This window comes from Dicentrarchus labrax, unplaced genomic scaffold (assembly GCF_905237075.1).
Source record: "Dicentrarchus labrax unplaced genomic scaffold, dlabrax2021, whole genome shotgun sequence".
Taxonomy (NCBI): Eukaryota; Metazoa; Chordata; class Actinopteri; family Moronidae; genus Dicentrarchus; species Dicentrarchus labrax.
The window spans coordinates 685,879-704,371 of NW_026136721.1; the positions used below are offsets into that span (position 1 = coordinate 685,879).

An 18,493-nucleotide genomic window follows, 5' to 3' on the forward strand; every position below is an offset into this window, starting at 1 on the left:
GGTTTACTGTAAATAAATTGGCCTGACTTTTGTCTTGAAGGTTTGAAAAATATGGTGACAGCTGGCCATCCCAAACTCTCACAGCTGACAGTCAGTCAGGAGCTGGTTTCACCAACAGGGTTTACATGTGGTCGACTCAGCTTAAAGTCGGTTGTAATTGGCGTCCTAATGGGGCGCTCCATTTACCTTGGAAGTCCAAAGTCAGAACTGGGAATCACACCCAACTGTGAACCTATCATGATCTCACCCATTAGGTCGTTTTGAAGCCTCGAGTCAGACGTTATGGTCATCGCCATGACAGTTTGTCAGAGGTGATGTACTGCAAGTTGAGCTGCGAGTTTTCGTCTTGTCCGTAGCAGGAAACAATTTATGGTCTGTTTTACTCTAAATGGGACCATCAGTTACTAAATGAACATCATGCTGTATGGAAGAAGACTGAAACTAGAGACTGAGACCAGAAACTCATCAGGAAACTGTTTACTGAGCTCATCAATTGACTGAGAAGTCGGCTCATTTCTCCATAAGACTGAATGGTATCGGTTTTTATTGCAGTCAATGGAGCTTCCCCCTGCTGGCTGTACAGATCCAGAAGCTCTGTCCATTATATATACTGTCAATGGAATCACATCACACCCAAGTTGACCACATTCCAGTACAACAAGTTCCAAAACGAAACTCTAGCCAAGTTAGCCATTAGCCATCATTAGCAGTTGACAACAACAACTCATTATGCTGTATTTTGCTTATACAAACATGTCCACAGACAGAAGCTGGACACTACTGTGTGTACGACTGATTTCTGTCTAGGTGTCTGGTAAAAGGACGGTGCTGTTGTCCAATGAGGCGAGAAGAGAAATAGCGAAGCAGGCAAGAGCCATGAAGGAGGAGAGACGAGCAACGCTGGACGCCCGACACAAATACTTGATCAGCAGGTTGGTGGACGCCGGAACCCTGGGGGAACCGGAGGTGGAGGACGCCCTGATTTCTGATGACAAGGTAACGTCACAGTCTGGCTCTCAAACTACAAACTGCCAGAAATAACCTCTGTTCTCCTTCAGTCAGGGCTCAATCTTTGTCTGATTCCTCCAGTTCAGTCTGATCGATGATTTCTTTGCTGCAAACGGATCCAAGAAGCTGATTTTCTTCTATCAGAATGTGAAACAGGTACCTGTTCTCACATAAACTATACATTTTGATATGACTCTATGTTCTCATTGTCTTTTTGTCTGATTTCTTTCCCTCTCGTCTTCACTTCTTTCTCTCCTCAATATCTGCACTTTGCTCGCATTTTCTTTCCTGTCTTTCTGTACTTTATATCTGCTTTCTCTCTCTTCTATATGTCATTCTCCCCAGAATCTGGCATCCAGTCATTCCTCCTTTGTGGACATAGCGACCTCAGCTGTGGCTCAGAGGAAGCTCTTCCTCACTACGGGGAGCTCTGAGGTAGGCGCGAACTACTTGAGTCTCAATTTAAAGTCGAGATAAAATAAATAAAGTCTTTCTAGCTTTCAAGATGACACTCTCAGTCATATTGTACCTTTATTTAACAATGTATGGACAATTTCAACCAAAAATACTAATAACAGCATGGCTAGCTACTGGAGCTCACTGATTACTGTACACAAACACAATTTTGAGTGATTTGGGGGAAACTGGATCATATTTTATGAAGAAAATATTTTCTGGAGGACACTGGGTCGGGTGCAGAGAAATCAATTTGCTGCTGTGTGAGCTCAGAACAATGCTGGTTAATGTTCACCATTGTCCGGCCTCAGAGATAATAACTGCACTTGTCGAGTCTGTGTTGTGTTGCTATGGAAGAAAATCTTGTTTTAGTGCTTTGTTTGCCAGTTAGCAAGGTGATATAAAAGTCCAGAAACCTTCTGCAGACCAGTCTGACTGGTACACTATCACATTCTGTGTCTCTTGTGCCTGGTTGCTGTCTCTATGAGAAACAACAATAAAAGCTTCTTGTAAAGGTACAACATGTAATTTCTGCCACTAGGGGCTCTCTCACATCCAAGCAATAACAATATTGATTTACCTGAATAAAATGACAGATTTCTCGGGGTTTGAACATTGATAGAAACATTTGGGATAATGTAAGAACATAACTCAACAAAATATGACTTAAAGTGCTACAGATTTCTGGTCTGGGCAAAATATTGGATCTGAGGGCAGCTGGGAACAGTTTGAAAACTTGGTTGACAAATGCTGAACCTTTAATAAGACAGAAATTGTAAATTATAACCCTTTGTGTGAAAGTGACCACAGAAAAACATCCAGCAATGCTGCTGTTCACAGAAAGAGTCCAGCTTTCTGGCCCGTTTGAGCCGTCAATCAGTTTTCGGGCCCATGCTTTTCCTTAGGTTCATATCTTCAGTGCAGCACAGTGTCTTTATCACAGTACATGATCCAAGTGCACCTGATTAAAATTAAACTTAACACAGTCTCTTTTGTGTGTTTTTCAGCCTTTACTGGGGAAGTGTCTATTCTTCCTGAGAACCACTGACAAGGCAATATCCACCGCTAACATACAGCAGGTACAGATTTAGACGAAAGGAGACCCTGTTGACTCTACGTGCTTATAATAATAATAATAATAAATAATACATTTTATTTATAAGCGCTTTTCTAGATACTCAAAGACACTTTACATAAAAACATAAAAACAGCAAAACAACATCAAATAGTAAAACACTAAAAACACATCAATCTAAGCCAAACATTAAAAGCAATTTTAAAAAGGTGAGTTTTTGTCAAATGTTGGAAGGTCGGTGCAGTCACGGATGTGTTTGGGGAGAGAGTTCCAGAGGAAGGGGGCGGCTACAGAAAAAGAGACAAGACAAGACAGCTTTAATCTACCTGTGTTTACAGGAGGTGAACTTTGGCATGTTGGACTGCAGTGACGGCAGCATCCTGAACAGTCTGGAGACTCTGCTGGCTGACATCATGTTACCGGCCCTCCGGTCACAGCAGGTATACCTTGTAAACCAGGGCTACTAAAACTGGAACCCATAAGGTTCGATATGGTTGGCCAGATGTTTCTAAAAAAACTTTTGAAAAAAAAATTTTTAGGAGTTAGGCTGATAGGAGTTACAATCTGGGCACCAGAACATAATCATGAAAGGTGTGCCTCAGCCTCAGAGACACACGGTAAGTACCATCGCTATGGCAACCCTTAATAAATTCAATATAAATTCCCAAACAATAGCTGTATCTTTCTCTTGACATCAATCATTCAGGCATACTTAAAATTTATTTTCTAGTATAAATCATATAATTTATTTATTTTTTTTAGGTAAAAATGCTCTTTCAATATGTACGATCACTATATTTTTATATTCAGCCTGCCTCAGCTCCACCTCTTTGACCATTTTTGGGAGTCAGTCAGGCCTGCAAAGATGGTGACAGCCAAAGCTGATCACACAGAGCTTCACAACGGCTCTTCACAAACCTCTCGCAGAGACTATGGACATTTTTACAGTCTGTAGCGCAAATACAAACTGCAGACGATCAAAGAGCTGTTAAAGCCCTCTGATGGTTCAGATCATCGATATAGAAACACAGATACCTCATTGGCCGCTGCTGTATGTTAGCGCCATACGACTGCATGGTGGCCATATTGCAGAGGTCAAGATCTGCTAGTTATCAATACTGAGAGATTCAGACTGCACTACAAAATGGACTGTAATTATCTTAATTCTGATTAGCTTTGCCCCCAGTGACTGAATTAATTCCAGTATCAGGTTCAGTTTCTCAAAAAAATTTGATCTCCCCAATGCGGCGACTGTGCAGACACACGTCAAATCTAAAACGTGGTTGAACTGTTTTATATCCATGGTTCAAAAGACAGAACGTCTCATCTCTCTAAAAACATGTTTCCTCACATCTATTCCTGTAACTCCTCAAGTTGCAATCAAGAAAACTGTCCTGAATAGGACCTAAAGTAGGCCAGATAGTGTCTGTTTGGATTCAAAGGCTAATTATGTGATCATTGTAGTTGGTGTCCTAATGCCTTCAAGAAACTCAAATCAGTTAAAACTTTTTTTGCTATCACTCTTTCTTCTGTGTCCAGACCTGGGGCTCTGTGCAGGAGGGTGCGTCCTGTCCAGATGTCCAGTCCTTTCTGTCTTCAGTGGACCAGTTCATCAGTAATCTGAGCTCGGTCAGAGTCAACATGGAGAGAAAGTTCCAGCTGCAGCAGGTCGACCTTCCTGATGCCATCAGCCAGCTGAGCTGCCCTGCTGACTACACAGCCGCAGGTAGAAGGGTCAGCCACCTCCTCAACCCTACGGAGCCCCAGTCAGTGTGACAGCTTCTGCTATGGATGCTCTAACTCTAAAACCTGAGGCAATATAAGATAAATCATTCTTTTAAATGACTAAAACAATGCCAGAATGAGGAGATAAGTACACTCAATATAGAACTATAGAGAGGCTTAAGGGAAACAAGATGGATCTAATTCCTCGTTAAGCTCAGAGTTATACCTGTAGAAAGTGTTTCAGTAATGTCACATTTTCGTATCAGTCAGGTCAGACGGCGATGTGATCCCACAATATAACCATGTACCAAAAACCTCAACCACAGTTGTCAAAGTAAAAGTTTTGGAAGTACAGGTTGTGTCTTTGCTCTCAGCCAATAACAGCGAGCTGGTGGAGCGTCTGGAGGCTGTGGTCTCAGTGTGGATCAATCAGATCAAACAGGTGCTGACGGAGAGCGAGCAGATGAGGAAGGAGGCCGATGACGTGGGACCATCAGCAGAGCTGGAGCACTGGAAGAGACGCATGGTCACCTTCAACAGGTCCGTTATGTTTCCTGTTATCTGTCCATCATTTGTATTTTAAGACGTTTTCTTTTATATCTTGTCTCTAATTGTCTGACATCATTTAGTTTAGTCCTAATATTTTGTCATTTTAATTTTTACATTCATTCAATAGTATATAACATTAGTAATGCTGATTAAAATGTGTGTGTGTTTGTTAGTCTGATGGAGGAGGTGAAGCGTCCTCAGGTGAAAAGGACTCTGGGAGTTCTGCAGGTCACCAAGTCGCGAACTCTACGAACCTGGAGAGAGCTGGTCTGAAACGACACTAATTTAAATTAACTTATACATCAATTAAGCAGTTAGATTTACGTTGCTATTAGATGATTGATTGATTGATTGATTGATTGATTGATTGATTGATTGACTGCTTGTGTAAGGATGGGGACATCACTGTCGTGGCTAATGAGGCAAAGGACAATGTGAAGTATCTCTACACTCTGGACAAGTTCTTTGGACCGCTGGGGAAATGCACTCCGGTAAAAATAAACTTTATTATTATTATTTCTTTATATTCGGTCCTTGGGTTCAAACCAGCAACCTTCAACCTGTCTGTGATCTGTTGGTGATTTTCTCTTTTTACCCATGTTTTATTTTCAGATTCAATAAGAGTAAACTCTAACCCTTAATACAAGAAATGTTGCAGATAAATAAAATGACGTGAATTAGCTCAAGTATCTCATATGTTAGGTTTTAGAAGCAGAGTTGATCAATTTGAATGATAGAAACAAATCTGTGTCAATATGTGCAATAATATATCCAAAACACGCATTTTAGGAATTGTACAACAACAACAAATTGTACAAGTTTCATCCACAGAGTCAAATTTATACTACATTTATTTCTCAACAGTGAAGGTGGATTTACAACGTATCACAATACAAATAGGATATGAGATTTAAGATATATGTTTTCATTATGGAATCATATTTTGAAATATTTAAGAATTCTTGCTCGCACACGTAAGACAAACACATAACAAATGTAGCTTTTTCTCTCTCTATATATATATATATTTCTTGTATATATATAATATTTTGATGTTTTTCCATTTTCAACAACATCTTCCTTCCTCTCTCTCTCTCTCTCTCTCTCTCTCTCTCTCTCTCTCGCTCTCTCGCTCTTGTAGACCAGTATGCTGGAGCACATCCCTGGCCTGATGACCAGTATCCGGATGATCCACACTGTCTCTCAGTACTACAACACGTCAGAGAGAATGACCTCTCTGCTGCTCAAGGTCACTAACCAGATGATCACCACCTGCAGGTGCTACCTGTTGCAGGGCGTGGCCCGCATCTGGGACCACAGCAGGTACAGAAGACTAGACTACTTGACCTGATCATAAAACATAAATCTAAATCAGTCCAAACAAGATCATTTGAGATAAGAATGGTGTGTGTCTCAGGCCGGAGCTGCTGCAGCGTATCTCCGACTGTTGCAATCTGAATGTGGAGTATCAGAGGAGCTTCCAGGCCGTCAAAGACAAACTGAAAGAAAATCCAGAAAACAGACAGTTTGACTTCAGGTAAAGGAGCTTCCAGTGTAACTGAAAACTGTTACCTTCTGCTTCTTGCTTCTTTTATTTCTCTGTTTCTTTTCCCCTCAGTGAGAACTACATCTTCGGGAAGTTTGATGCTTTCTGCAGGCGTCTGGAGAATATTGCTGACATGGCGTCTTCACTGGAGAGCCTGGCTGCTCTGCAACACATGAAGGTGATCTGGTTTTTAAGTTCATGAATATTTAAATATTGTTAAGAAAGATACTAATATCATCAGTGTATATTCTCCTGTTCTATTCTCTTTTTTTCCCCATCTTTTAATTCGTCATTTTTATTTTCAAACTATGAAATATTTTACTTTTGTTAATTCTTTTAAGAGCAGGTGAGAGTGATTTATTTCTGGATTATGATTTTGATTTGTGATCTCCAGTTATGCACAAATATGTTTTTTATGAAATTCAGAAGATTTTTCTTTATTGACATGAATTTCCTTTTAGGTTCCTGCTGATAAATTACGTCTCCTCGCAGATTTTTCTGTAACCAGCTAATATGTATTTTAAAGTAACCTGATGGTTTGTTGATGCAGTTTGTCGAGCACACAACATGTGAGTGAACAATGATGACTGATTGAAACTGTCTTCCAGGTGGAGGGTATTGAGAAGATTTACGTTCGCTACCAGACCATCGTCTCCACAACAAAGTCCAAGTCCTATGACATCCTGGACCACCGCAAGCTGGAGGTAACATTATAAAATGCTATATACAGTAAATAGACACAGAATAATTGGCAAGAAACAGAATTAGTAAATAGCATGGCCCACCAGACTCCATTAGCAAAACCATTTTTACCTCTCAGATAATTGTTTAACACACATTCAACCAGGACAGAAAAAAAAACAACCTCAAAATGAAAAACATCTTTGTTAGTCTTTCCAACAATCACCAACTCTGGTTTGGTTGAAATAAATCCTAAATTCACTGAGTTAGTTGTTATTCATTAAGCTGGCTGCAATGGTGACAATGTAATTCTTAATGCCGTCAAAATGCGTCCACTAAGAGTAGTGGTTGTTTGTTCCACTAACAGTAGTTGTTGTTTGTTCCACTAACAGTAGTAGTTTCTGCCACTGACAGACTCAGGTTGTTATTGTCAGTGTCTGACAGCATTATGGAAAGGATCCCTACAGAGAGAGACCTTTAGTTTAACCACAAACAGCCGTAATATCACTATCACTCTCCACCAGACTCCAGAGACAAAAAAAAAAATTTTACCTTCAGATCATCTTAACTACATATTTATGGTGGACAGAAACAAAATAAAACTCAAAGCGTCTCTGTTAGTGTTTCCAACAATCACCAACTCTGGTTTGGTGGAAATAAATCCTTAATTCACCGACATAGATGATAAAAACAGTTTGTTTTTAACACGCACGTACCACCATGACTCCACTATATCTTTACATGGATAATAATGTTTTAAACCTCATATAGATATATAACCTTTAAGTTAAACATTTTTGCCACAGCCCCCTGTGTTGACACCCCAGGGCATAACACCCTGATGATGATAATGTGTGTGTGTCAGTTTGACAGTGACTATGCAGACTTCCAGCTCCAGGTTCAGGCTTTGTTCCAGTCTCTCCAGTCTCTGCTGGACTTTTGGTTCCAAAAGTCTCTCACAGTGAGTTTAACACAATCTAAATCTAACTAAAACCAGCTCAGAATCATGTTGTCTTGTCTTCAAACTGATGATCTTCGTGTTTCAGACGGAGCGGATGCTGGAGCTGCTGGCGGTGTTTGAGTCCGGTCCGACTGCTCGTCTGGACCTGAAGCAGCACTACCTGCTGCTGCTGCAGCGCTACAGCAGAGAGCTGGAGCTGCTGAGGAAGACCTACCAGAGACAGAGAGATAGACCGCCCATTGGACGCAACCTGCCTCCGGTACCAACACCTGTCTGTCTGCCTGTCTGTCTGACTGACACTAATGATAGGGGGCCTTGGTAGCTATAATGAACACACTATCATCAATGAAAACGGGCGTGAGAGCACAGAGATCCGTTACACAAATGAAAAAAAATTACAGGTTTTCAGTTAATATTTATGATGTAAGGCCCTTTTACACCGAAATGGGTCAAATAGTGTCTGAAACAGCAGACTGAACAACAGGGAAATAATAGTTTGCTTTTAACTTTATTCCTCACAGCTCACTGAAGTCTGTAGATGTTAACTTACCCATATCTCACAAACGCAGTGAAAAACTTCACATCGCCGTTCTGGTACGAAAACTAAAGGAAGCAAAGTTGTTTTTTTCCACTCACACACGCTGGCCACATCCAATTTATAATATCAATTAATTCAAAGTATATCTTTAGTGATGTGAAACGCAACCACATGTGTAATGTATTATCACTGGAGCCCCTTATATGGGAAAAGGATTCCACACGTTCTACAGAGATGAGTGAATTGAGTGGATTTGGACGTTTTTTGCATCTTTTTTAAAATTTAAATTCGATTAAATCAATTTACCGCCCAGCTCTAGGTCAGTTATTAATAGTTGCAATTCACTTTCAAACCAGAGACATTACCTGTCTGTCCGTCTGTCTTACCACTCTCTGTCCCTGTCTTCCCCTCAGGTGGCAGGTAGGATCCTCTGGTGTCGTCAACTCTTCAGGAAGATTGAAGCTCCCATGTTGATCCTGAACAAGAAGCTGGACTTCCTCAAGGTACAACCTCTGATTTTACCTCATCAATCGTATCAGTATTACTGATAAATATGACCTCAGGGAGTCTCTCTGTCTGTCTCTCTGCCAGGGGCCAGAGATGACCAAAGTGATCCGGAGCTACAACAAGATGGCCGTGGTGTTGCTGCAGTACGAGGTGCTGCACATACAAGGCTGGAGTCAGGCAGCAGAGAGCGCACCGCACTGCCTGAACGCCGCCCTGCTGGTCCGACAGGAGAACAGCAAGGTGCCAGATTACGTAATGATTGATCAATGGATGAGCTTTCAAATATCTTTGGTTAAAGTAACAGTTTTAATGATTAATTATTGCCTTTTCCAAGTTCTAATCAAATTAGCATATTAGCAGCAATGAGCAGGAACTGCTGATGTAGGAGTTCAGTGTGAAACTGAAAACAGTCAACTCCAAGTATATAACTGGTCTCAGTTCTCAGGCTTCATTTATACCATAGATTTATACCACAGGCTGTGTAATTAAAAACATATGTAGTTTCCGTGATGTCCTTTTAAGAGCCTCAGTGTGATCACTTGTCACTCAAAGCGACCACGCCCTTAATTATGCAGAACTTTAAGTCTTCATATAATTTAAAGGGGTGAGAAGTACAGGGGAATTTTCTCAAGCGACCAAAGGGCTGTAAACATGTTTATTTCTGCTGTAAAGTTGGACATTTTAATATGGGTCCTTATGGAGACTGACTCACTGTTACTTCAGTGTTTGCTTCATTTGCAGCTATGGTGGTTGCCTCTAAAATGAATGTTGGTTTTTATTTTGGATCAAGTCTACATCCAACACATCATCCTTGTTGTTTTGTTTTGGACGTAAAGGTCTTTTTTGATATTATATCAGGACAGGAGCACAATGTGTGAGGTAGTGTCTATTTCCACAGGAGGTTTTTGTGAACCTGGACCCTGTGGTGATGGAGGTGCTGCAGGAAGCCCGATGGATGACCAAACTTGGGGTGACCGTGCCAAAGGTCATCCTAAAAATGAGCTGCAGAGAAGAACAGGTCAAAGCTCTGTACAGGCGGTGAGGACAACTGTTATCTCTTTACTGTGCGAAGCTAAAGTGTTTGACGTGCTCAGAGAGGTGGAATATGAAGCCATGAAAAAATAGAAAAAGACACTTATATGTGATACGTTTTATTTTCCACTTTTGCTTGACTTGATACGTTGAATTTACGCAACTTGATGTTACTGAACTGATCTTGATCACATTTTCCACCTTACTCAACATTGTTCAAGTCATTTTGCCTTGACATGACTGCACCAAGTATGAACCTATCATATCGTCAACAATTGTTTTTTTTGGAGAACCGTTTTAAAGCCTTTAGTTTGGCGTTACGGTCGTCACTATGTTGGGTTTTCGCAGCCAGGTGACGTACTGCGAGTTGAGCTGCTCTCTCTGGCTGCGCAGTTTCAACTCATTCATAGCAGGAAACAATGGCGGCTCGCCTGGTCACATGCGATCTGGTATTCCAGATAAACAGTAAAATGTGTTTGTGAACAGTTTTGAGGAGAGAAATAGTCAATAACAGAATCTGGATCCATATCTGATCAGCACTGCCTGGACGGACTCACTGTGAATGAGCTGTCAATCACAAGGTAGCCCCGCCCTAAAGCATACCCTGCTTTACGGTCTGTTTTACTCTAAATGGGACCATCAGTTACTAAATGAACATCATGCTGTATGGAAGAAGACTGAAACTAGAGACTGAGATTATAAACTCATCAGGAAACTGTTTACTGAGCTCATAAATCAACTGAGAAGTCGACTCATTTCTCCATAACACTGATCATAAGAATCAGTGTTATTGCAGCCAATGGAGCTGCCCCCTGCTCGCCATGAGAGAGAATGCAGGTTTAAGACACTACTGTGTTGGCTTCACTTCACAGACCCAGAAGCTCTGTCCAGTATATATACTGTAAAACATAAAAATATAAACTTGTATTATTAACTCTGCTGGTCCAGGCTCCTGGAGTTGCTCAAGGACTACAGCTCAGTGGTTGCCAGGATCCCCTCTTTCCTCTTCCCACTGATGCAGCCCTTCATTGGCCGGGTGGAGGTGGCTCTCTCTCCTGGACTCACCACACTGTCCTGGACTGCTCTCAACACTGACTCATGTAAGCAGGAAAAGCAAGAAGAGATGAATATGAAATGTTTTGTACCAATCAAAATACACCAGTTTGATCAACAATAGTGAAGCATCCAGTAATAATCCAGTTCCACTCTTTGTCCTGCTCAGTTATAGAGAGCGTGTATCTGGCTCTGAACGAGCTGGATCAAGTAGCCAAAGTTGCCACGGACCTGTTGGAGTGTCGCATCGGTCGTCTTCTTCAGGGCATGTCGTCCTGCGGTCTGCTGGACCTGCCTGAAGACTCGCCTGTCTCACCTCAGGACCTCCTGCAGCAGACAGACAGCTCAGTCCAAGCTGCTGCTGTCACTCTGAACTGGTAATACTGGGGATGAATTCACACTTTGAACTACTAAATGATTGATTCCAAGGTTTAGTGTGTAACACTGAGGAGGAACTATTAGCAGAAATATAATATTCATTGGTATGAGCTTAGACTTTACCTTAGAATGAGATGTTTTTTATCTACAGAGGGAGCAGGTCCTCTTCTACGGAGTCTGCCATGTTGAACCGCCATGTTTCTACAGTAGCCTTGAATGGACAAACACTAACTCTGTATAGGAGCACCACTAAATCCTACACACTGGAGCACCATAATAAATGACAAATTGTGTTTTTATTTTTATCACTCTTTCAGCATGAAAATGCATGCAGGAGTTTTTCACATTTCTCTGCTTTTACATATATATATATATGTACATATATACATATATATTAGACTCGGTTGAGACCAACTAGAATATTTGGCGAGACCAATGGCCAAGTTTGAGAAATTTTAACAGCTGGCCAGTGGGTGGCAGTGTGCAACTATTCCATCAGAAACCCGTGTATATACAGTATATATCAGTCCGCTGTGGTAAGCACTAGGTGCCGGGTTCAACAGGGTTTTAGTCCGTCTGCCACATCTGACTGTGTGTGTGTGTGTGTGTGTGTGTGTGCTGTGTGTGTGTGTGTGGGTGTGTGTGTATAGGCAGAGTCAGCAGGTTGAGAAATACGTGTTTGAGCTGATTGAGGAGCTGAAGAGGAAGATGAAGACAACAGAGACCGTTAATCTGGAGGTAAAACACACAAACACACACAGAAGAGACAAAAGGTTAGTTTTTCATTTATTAATTTTCCTCTTTTCTCCTCTTCTCTTCCTCCTCAGGGATCTTTCCAGTGTCTCCATCCAGACTCCAAACAGAAGACTCGCTGTCAGTCTTGTCTTCCTTGTCGTTTCTACAACCTGATTGGTCAGCTCTGTCATCGCAACACCGAGGCTCTGGTGAAAGGTCAGCCATCTCTTTTTTCTAAATACAGTCTTTGTTTTGCATTACTTGAAATTTCCTCAGAGAAATTTGTTTCTATCATATTTAAGCCAAATAATTACAATCTGCGACACCTTCTGTTGGTGCAGTCATCCCAAAGTTTGCAGCTGTATTTAAGCTTCACCTGCCACCAATAAGTATTCACGGATCACGTTCACTTAGGCGATGTTAACACCATTGAACAATTGTTTGTGAAAAAAAGTTTAGCATCTCTGAGTGTTAATTTTGATAGTAAACTAAAATGAAAGCTTCTATTTGTAACTTTCATTAAACCGTTGTGGCACCAGTGGCTGTTAAGTGAGCTACAGTCAGTGTCGGCCAACAGTGACAAACACTGAACGCTGTAAAATATCCAACAATCATAATTAGAATAACGTTACTATCTGCAATGTTCCTATATTTTATTTGGACCGTTAGCTCCATGCTACTAACTAGCTCGTCGTTTACAAATCTCCCCATCAGCCAAAACCACGAAGCAACCGACGCCAGACCCACAATGCAACGCCAAGACACAGCCAGCTAGAAAACCCCAGCTTAGCTTAGCTACAGTTAGCTAGCTGGATGCCCCTGCCTTGCATTGCTCTTGGTTAGTAGAAAGCTGTCGTTAGCTTTGTACTGCTACATCATTTATTGTTGGCTAAAATCAACACCATTTGTCAAAGTTTATGGATGTTAGCGAACTCCAGTTATCAGCTAACAATGTTGACATTGCTACGTTACAACTTGTTCACACATTGGCATTGAAAAGGTATTAATAAATAAAAAGAAAACGAATCGTACACATGGAACCACTAACTGAAAACAGAACCTCTGAAAATTACGGCACCAGTTGCTCGCTGCGGTGCTCCTTTATTGGACAGTTTTGTACTGCCATCACCTCTCAGCTCTATTCATCCTACACTGATCTGTCCTTCCACTCTCAGCCACCAAATCCTCTCTGGACGCCCTGAGAAAGAGACTCCATGTCTCCAAATACCAGCTGCCGTCCTCCTCCTCATGCAGCAGCCCACCAGCTCCTCCTCCTCTCCTGAGAGCCTCCATCCAGCTGGCCATCCCCAACATCGTCCTCAGACCCAGTCTGGACGACATTCAGGTACTTCTGTTCTGTATTGCTGCAGTTCACTCTACAGCGCTCTATCTGTAACGTCTGAATAAATGCTGCACACTGGTTTCTTAAGATGAAGAGGCTGATGGTGTGTTAAACAGTTCTGTCAGTTTCACTATGATTTGTTATGATCTGTATCAGAGTGGTGATGGTTGTTAGTTGTCATGGTCATATCAAATTATTGTAAGCAGTTTAAACTGGACCACCAGCAGTACTAATAATTCATGCATGTCAACAACACATCATTAAAATTGTTTAGGAGTTGTGTTCTGAACATATTGTATAAGTTGGATTTTTCAGAAACCCTGTGGGGTCTTCAGCTGCTATAGCCACGCCCACTGACGGGTACACACAATCAGGCACACAGGCATTAAGTCAACACTGACAAACATTTGCAGATTGAGTCTGACTGAAGAGTTCAGACCCCTGATCAGCTGTAAGTGCAGCAGCAGTGCAGTAACAGTTCGTCTGAGGCTTCAGGACCTAAAACACTGGCTGTCAGTTGACTCTGGAGGTCTGATGGATGAGTTTGAGTTTCGTGGATGTCAGGAGAGCGCGACCTGCCTGAGCAGAAATAATGGTGTGGGACTGGTCCCAGTAGAGGGAGATCTTAACGCTCCAGTATTAGAAGGTATTTTAGACAACAGCGTTCTTTATGGCCGTAGTTTGGTTGAAGCACCGGTGCTGCTTTGTGTTTTGCTGTGGTTTATTTTACTAAATGTGTTTTTTGTTGTGTTACCTCACATTCACTGGTTAACTGTGTATAATACAAAATTATTAATACTTGACATTTACCAGCACGTTGAAGGAGTGCAGTTAAACCAAACGTGTGTGTGTGTGTGTGTGTGTGTGTGTGTGTGTGTGTGTTTCAGAGCACAGTGAACAAGCTGGTGAGTGTTGTGTTGTCTGCAACTAAAGACGTCCCTCTGTGGACTTACTCTCATCTGCAGTACAAACAGCAGCAGGTACGCTTGTTGATCATCTCATCTTCGTCTTGTTTTGGAAGTTACCAGACAGCCAATCACATTCCATCATTATCCTCTCCGACAGGTGGAGCAGGCGGCGGTTCGGGATGCGGGAGACGACATCCTGGTGAAGCCACCAGTGCTGAGGCCTTTGGACAGACAGCTGGCTGAACACAAAGACGTCACCAAGTCAGTCATGAGCTTTGTGCCGCTACATCATTTATTGTTGGCTGAAGCCGAGCTACTGCTAACGTTAGCTCAGCTTGTTTCTCTGATAACTTAAGATCCAGACGTCCGATGACTAAAATCCTTCATCCGGTTCAAATCTAGATTTAAAAAGCACCAAGATCTAAACAGTGGATGGTAACAATGAATTGTTGGGATTGTTCAAACAGAACTCATCTGTGATCCTAAACCACAATAAACCTGACCAGTGTTCATTTTACCGTTGTATTGTTGTTGTTGATTGGAGCAGGTTGGTGATCCAGCTCAGCTCCATCGTGTCATCTCTGAGAGCTCAAGCTGCTGAAACTCTGAATGAACTCACTCACTTCTCTACTCTGTGGGTCCAGGTCAGTGTGTGTGGAACTGTTGTTGTTGTTGTTTATGATGATCATGTGGAGCTGGACTAACAGTCGGATCTGTTCAGGACCCAGAGGAGCAGGTCCAGGCCTTCCTGCAGTCCGACCCCTCGCTAACGGAGTTCAGCTCTCAGATCTCCTTCTACTCTGTGAGTCTTGCACACTTTATACTGAACATTATCACCAGGAAGTAACCAAACAGCTTGTGGTTCAGTGCACAGACAGGCTGAAGACATTTTAACTCTCTCCTTTCACATCAATGGATGAACTGCTTCCCACAGCGTGTAATGCCGGGATCAGATGGGCAGATGGTGACAGCCACAGGTGGGATTGCCTTAATGCTCCTGACACGAGTCCAATGGTCGTTCCAGGTATTCAGAAGGACCTCAGGTGTTACCAGGGAAACAGAGTTATGGCTTGTTAAAACACTTTAGATTTAGATTAAACAATGCATTCAAAGTTTTTTCTTTGTCAAGTGACCATGGTGTAAGTGGGATAACTCCTGACGGGGTGTGCATAATCAGGAATTTACTGTATCCTGTTACTATCACATCAATTTCATTATTCACCATCAGAGTGAATTCTGTTCTGTTTTACAACAACCAATTTCAGACATTGAATGACAGGAACTTAAGTCTAATGCTGCTTGTGAAGTTGTTTCGTTGGCGCTGTGGAGAGAAAGTGTCAGTCAGACTGTTACTGTGATCACACCGGGAGGGGAAAACATTTTTTATGAAGTGATATGATCTCAGTAGAATGTCCTTATTAAAGTCTCTTTCATTATTTTACTTTGTATTAAATTGATTTTATTTTGTGCGTAAGAGATGATTCTTGTTTCAGCCTCTACGGTCTGTAAGTTAACCTTACATCAGTTAGTTCACACTGTCGTCTAGAAAGTGAAGCCTAAATGTTTCAGGTCTGTGGTCTGTCTTATACGCAGTGTTACCACACATGCGGCAAAACCTGGTAATTTAGAGACTAGATTTTAAGTCATGGAAACACCTGGAAATTAAATTTAGAATGGAATAAAATGATCAAATATCCTGGAAATAATATATTTTAGCCCCTCACTCAGATGACCTACGTGAACCTGGGGGTGTATTTAGTTTGAAACTCGATTGTTGGTGTACACTTCGAACAGGTCTACCAGATATAAAATGGAACTGACTGCAGTGATTTATTTCAGCATCAAGTCTGTTTATTCCAGAGCTGCGAGCAATTCTACTTGATTTGAGTTGTTACTTATGGGTCAAATAAATGAAGTCAGTTCGCCTGAAACCACAGCTCATATTGTAAGTAAGTGCTGTCCTGTGTTGCCAAGAAAAACTCATCTAAAAAGATGGGAACCTTGATAAGACAAGAGGCCGACATGTTTAAACTGCCATCAGACTAACATAAAGGACACAGCAGGAGGACAATTGAGGTTCTGATGACTTCAACAATAAAACATGATCAGTAGAGTAAAATGATTTAAAACTGTTGAAACAAAAAGTGTAGTCTCTGTCTTTACCCATGATGTCTCGCTGTCCCTGCAGAAGCTGGAGGAGCAGATCTTGGAGCTACCGGCGTTCTGTACGGTGGGTTCGGTGGTCTTTGACACCGAGCAGCTCCGACTGGCACTCACTCAAGAGTGTCGCCTCTGGAAACGAGCTTTCGGCGCGGCACTCAACCGCCGGGCATCCACTGACATGGACGACATCTTCTCGTTCGTGGACGGGCTGACGAAGCGTCTGCAGCGTCCAATCACAGACCTGGAGGATGTCCGAGGAGCCATGGCAGCGCTCAGAGAGGTCAGCTAGCTTCTGATTGGCTGCTCTCCGTCTGACATCACCAATTCATTCAATCGCTTATCGATCAGTTAATTAAAAGCTTTACATATTTATTCATTCATTATTATATTAATCTGTTATTTCAATCAATTCATCATTTATTCTTTCTCTTTTTACTTGTCAGTTAATTTGGTAATTCTTAATAAATTATCATACTCATTCATTCATTTATTTTATTACAGACGCTCAATTATTCAGTCTTACATGCATTTGTTTATTGTAAAGGAGTTTATCATCTATTCAATTAATTCACTCATTAATGTAATTATTTATTTTTATACATATTGAATCAACCTTTTTTTTATAGCTTATATACTGTTCTGTAAAAGTTCCTTTTTTACCTTCTTGTGTTTATTTCTGTTCTCGTTTATTCTCTCATTTATTCATCACACACATTCACCTCTTCTCCATTTTCCTGTTTGAGGTTCGGGAGGCGGAGGTTCGTATTGACGCCACCATCGGTCCGGTGGAGGAATCCTTCGCTCTGCTCAACAAACATGAACTGTTCTTCAATGATGGGAATGCAGAACGTGTGGACGGCCTGACGTACACCTGGAAAAACCTCAACTCCCTGGTGAGACGGAGGAGGGATGTTCATGTTTTAACCTTCTTCCACACTGGAAGAAAGCAGGATGGTGCTCTGGTGTTCATCGATCATCAACTTTTGTTACTAACTGCCAATAGGGCAGTGGGGAAAACAGTTTATGCTTTTATTTACGTAAGTAAAGTACAGGTGTGTTGTGGTTTTAGGTGGTGCAAAACCAGAACACTCTTGTAAAGATCCAACCCAGCATGAAGGCAGACCTGCTGTCTGCAGTGCAGAGCTTCCAGAGCCAAGTTGAGAGCTTCTACACCGAGTACAGCTACAGGTACACAAACATCAGGGATGAACAGTTCCCACTGTGTTTAATATGTGCAGGTAAGTCAAATGTGTGTGTTTGCAGGGGTCCGGGGATGGAGGGTGTGGCTCCAGCTGAAGCCAGTGAACGGCTGCAGAGCTTTCAGGCTGAGTTTGATCAGCTGTGGAGGAAATACACCACCTACTCTGGAGGAGAGGAGCTGTTCGGACTGCCTGTCAACGGTACGACCCACTTACTGCCTGTACTCTTTTCCTCTTCCTCTTCCGTCCTTCCTTCCTAACATCCCTCTCTCTTGCCTGCAGAGTACCCAGAGCTGCAGAGGATCAAGAGGGAGCTCTCTCTGCTGTCCAAACTCTACACCTTGTATAACTCTGTCATCGACAGCGTCACCGGCTACTACGACATCCTGTGGGCCGACCTCAACATCGAGAAGATCAACACAGAGCTGCAGGACTTCCAGAATAGGTGTGACAGGGAGTGGTTTCTGATGACATATGACACAGTCAAAATACTAAAATACTATTGTATTTCCTGTAATATTTATTATCAGCCTGCTATGCAGTTACGTTCATGAATGTAGCTCATGCATACGTCTATGAACAGTTACAAGTTAAAATATGATGGTGAGATAGTTATTGGAGGTAAAGTAAATGGTTA

The 18,493-nt window shown here is 41.9% G+C and overlaps 1 protein-coding gene across 3 annotated transcripts in view; it reads left to right on the forward strand.

Annotated features, from left to right (window-relative positions):
- Window positions 1-18,493, forward strand: part of dnah5l (dynein, axonemal, heavy chain 5 like) — a 60,981-nt gene that overhangs the window by 3,769 nt on the left and 38,719 nt on the right. For 2 of the 3 annotated variants that reach the window (XM_051385707.1, XM_051385709.1), the window contains exons 4-35: window positions 808-996; window positions 1,090-1,164; window positions 1,354-1,443; window positions 2,472-2,543; window positions 2,878-2,979; window positions 4,079-4,265; window positions 4,639-4,804; window positions 4,987-5,080; window positions 5,206-5,304; window positions 5,955-6,136; window positions 6,231-6,350; window positions 6,432-6,537; window positions 6,968-7,063; window positions 7,906-8,001; window positions 8,087-8,260; window positions 8,953-9,042; window positions 9,131-9,286; window positions 9,945-10,084; window positions 11,027-11,178; window positions 11,301-11,508; window positions 12,160-12,247; window positions 12,337-12,460; window positions 13,420-13,589; window positions 14,474-14,566; window positions 14,652-14,755; window positions 15,042-15,138; window positions 15,216-15,296; window positions 16,683-16,937; window positions 17,401-17,550; window positions 17,727-17,845; window positions 17,921-18,057; window positions 18,139-18,301. In XM_051385707.1, coding sequence (XP_051241667.1) covers window positions 808-996; window positions 1,090-1,164; window positions 1,354-1,443; window positions 2,472-2,543; window positions 2,878-2,979; window positions 4,079-4,265; window positions 4,639-4,804; window positions 4,987-5,080; window positions 5,206-5,304; window positions 5,955-6,136; window positions 6,231-6,350; window positions 6,432-6,537; window positions 6,968-7,063; window positions 7,906-8,001; window positions 8,087-8,260; window positions 8,953-9,042; window positions 9,131-9,286; window positions 9,945-10,084; window positions 11,027-11,178; window positions 11,301-11,508; window positions 12,160-12,247; window positions 12,337-12,460; window positions 13,420-13,589; window positions 14,474-14,566; window positions 14,652-14,755; window positions 15,042-15,138; window positions 15,216-15,296; window positions 16,683-16,937; window positions 17,401-17,550; window positions 17,727-17,845; window positions 17,921-18,057; window positions 18,139-18,301 — 4,175 coding nt within the window. The remainder of the gene's footprint in view (window positions 1-807; window positions 997-1,089; window positions 1,165-1,353; window positions 1,444-2,471; window positions 2,544-2,877; window positions 2,980-4,078; window positions 4,266-4,638; window positions 4,805-4,986; window positions 5,081-5,205; window positions 5,305-5,954; window positions 6,137-6,230; window positions 6,351-6,431; window positions 6,538-6,967; window positions 7,064-7,905; window positions 8,002-8,086; window positions 8,261-8,952; window positions 9,043-9,130; window positions 9,287-9,944; window positions 10,085-11,026; window positions 11,179-11,300; window positions 11,509-12,159; window positions 12,248-12,336; window positions 12,461-13,419; window positions 13,590-14,473; window positions 14,567-14,651; window positions 14,756-15,041; window positions 15,139-15,215; window positions 15,297-16,682; window positions 16,938-17,400; window positions 17,551-17,726; window positions 17,846-17,920; window positions 18,058-18,138; window positions 18,302-18,493) is intronic. The other variant, XM_051385708.1, reaches the window with a different exon arrangement.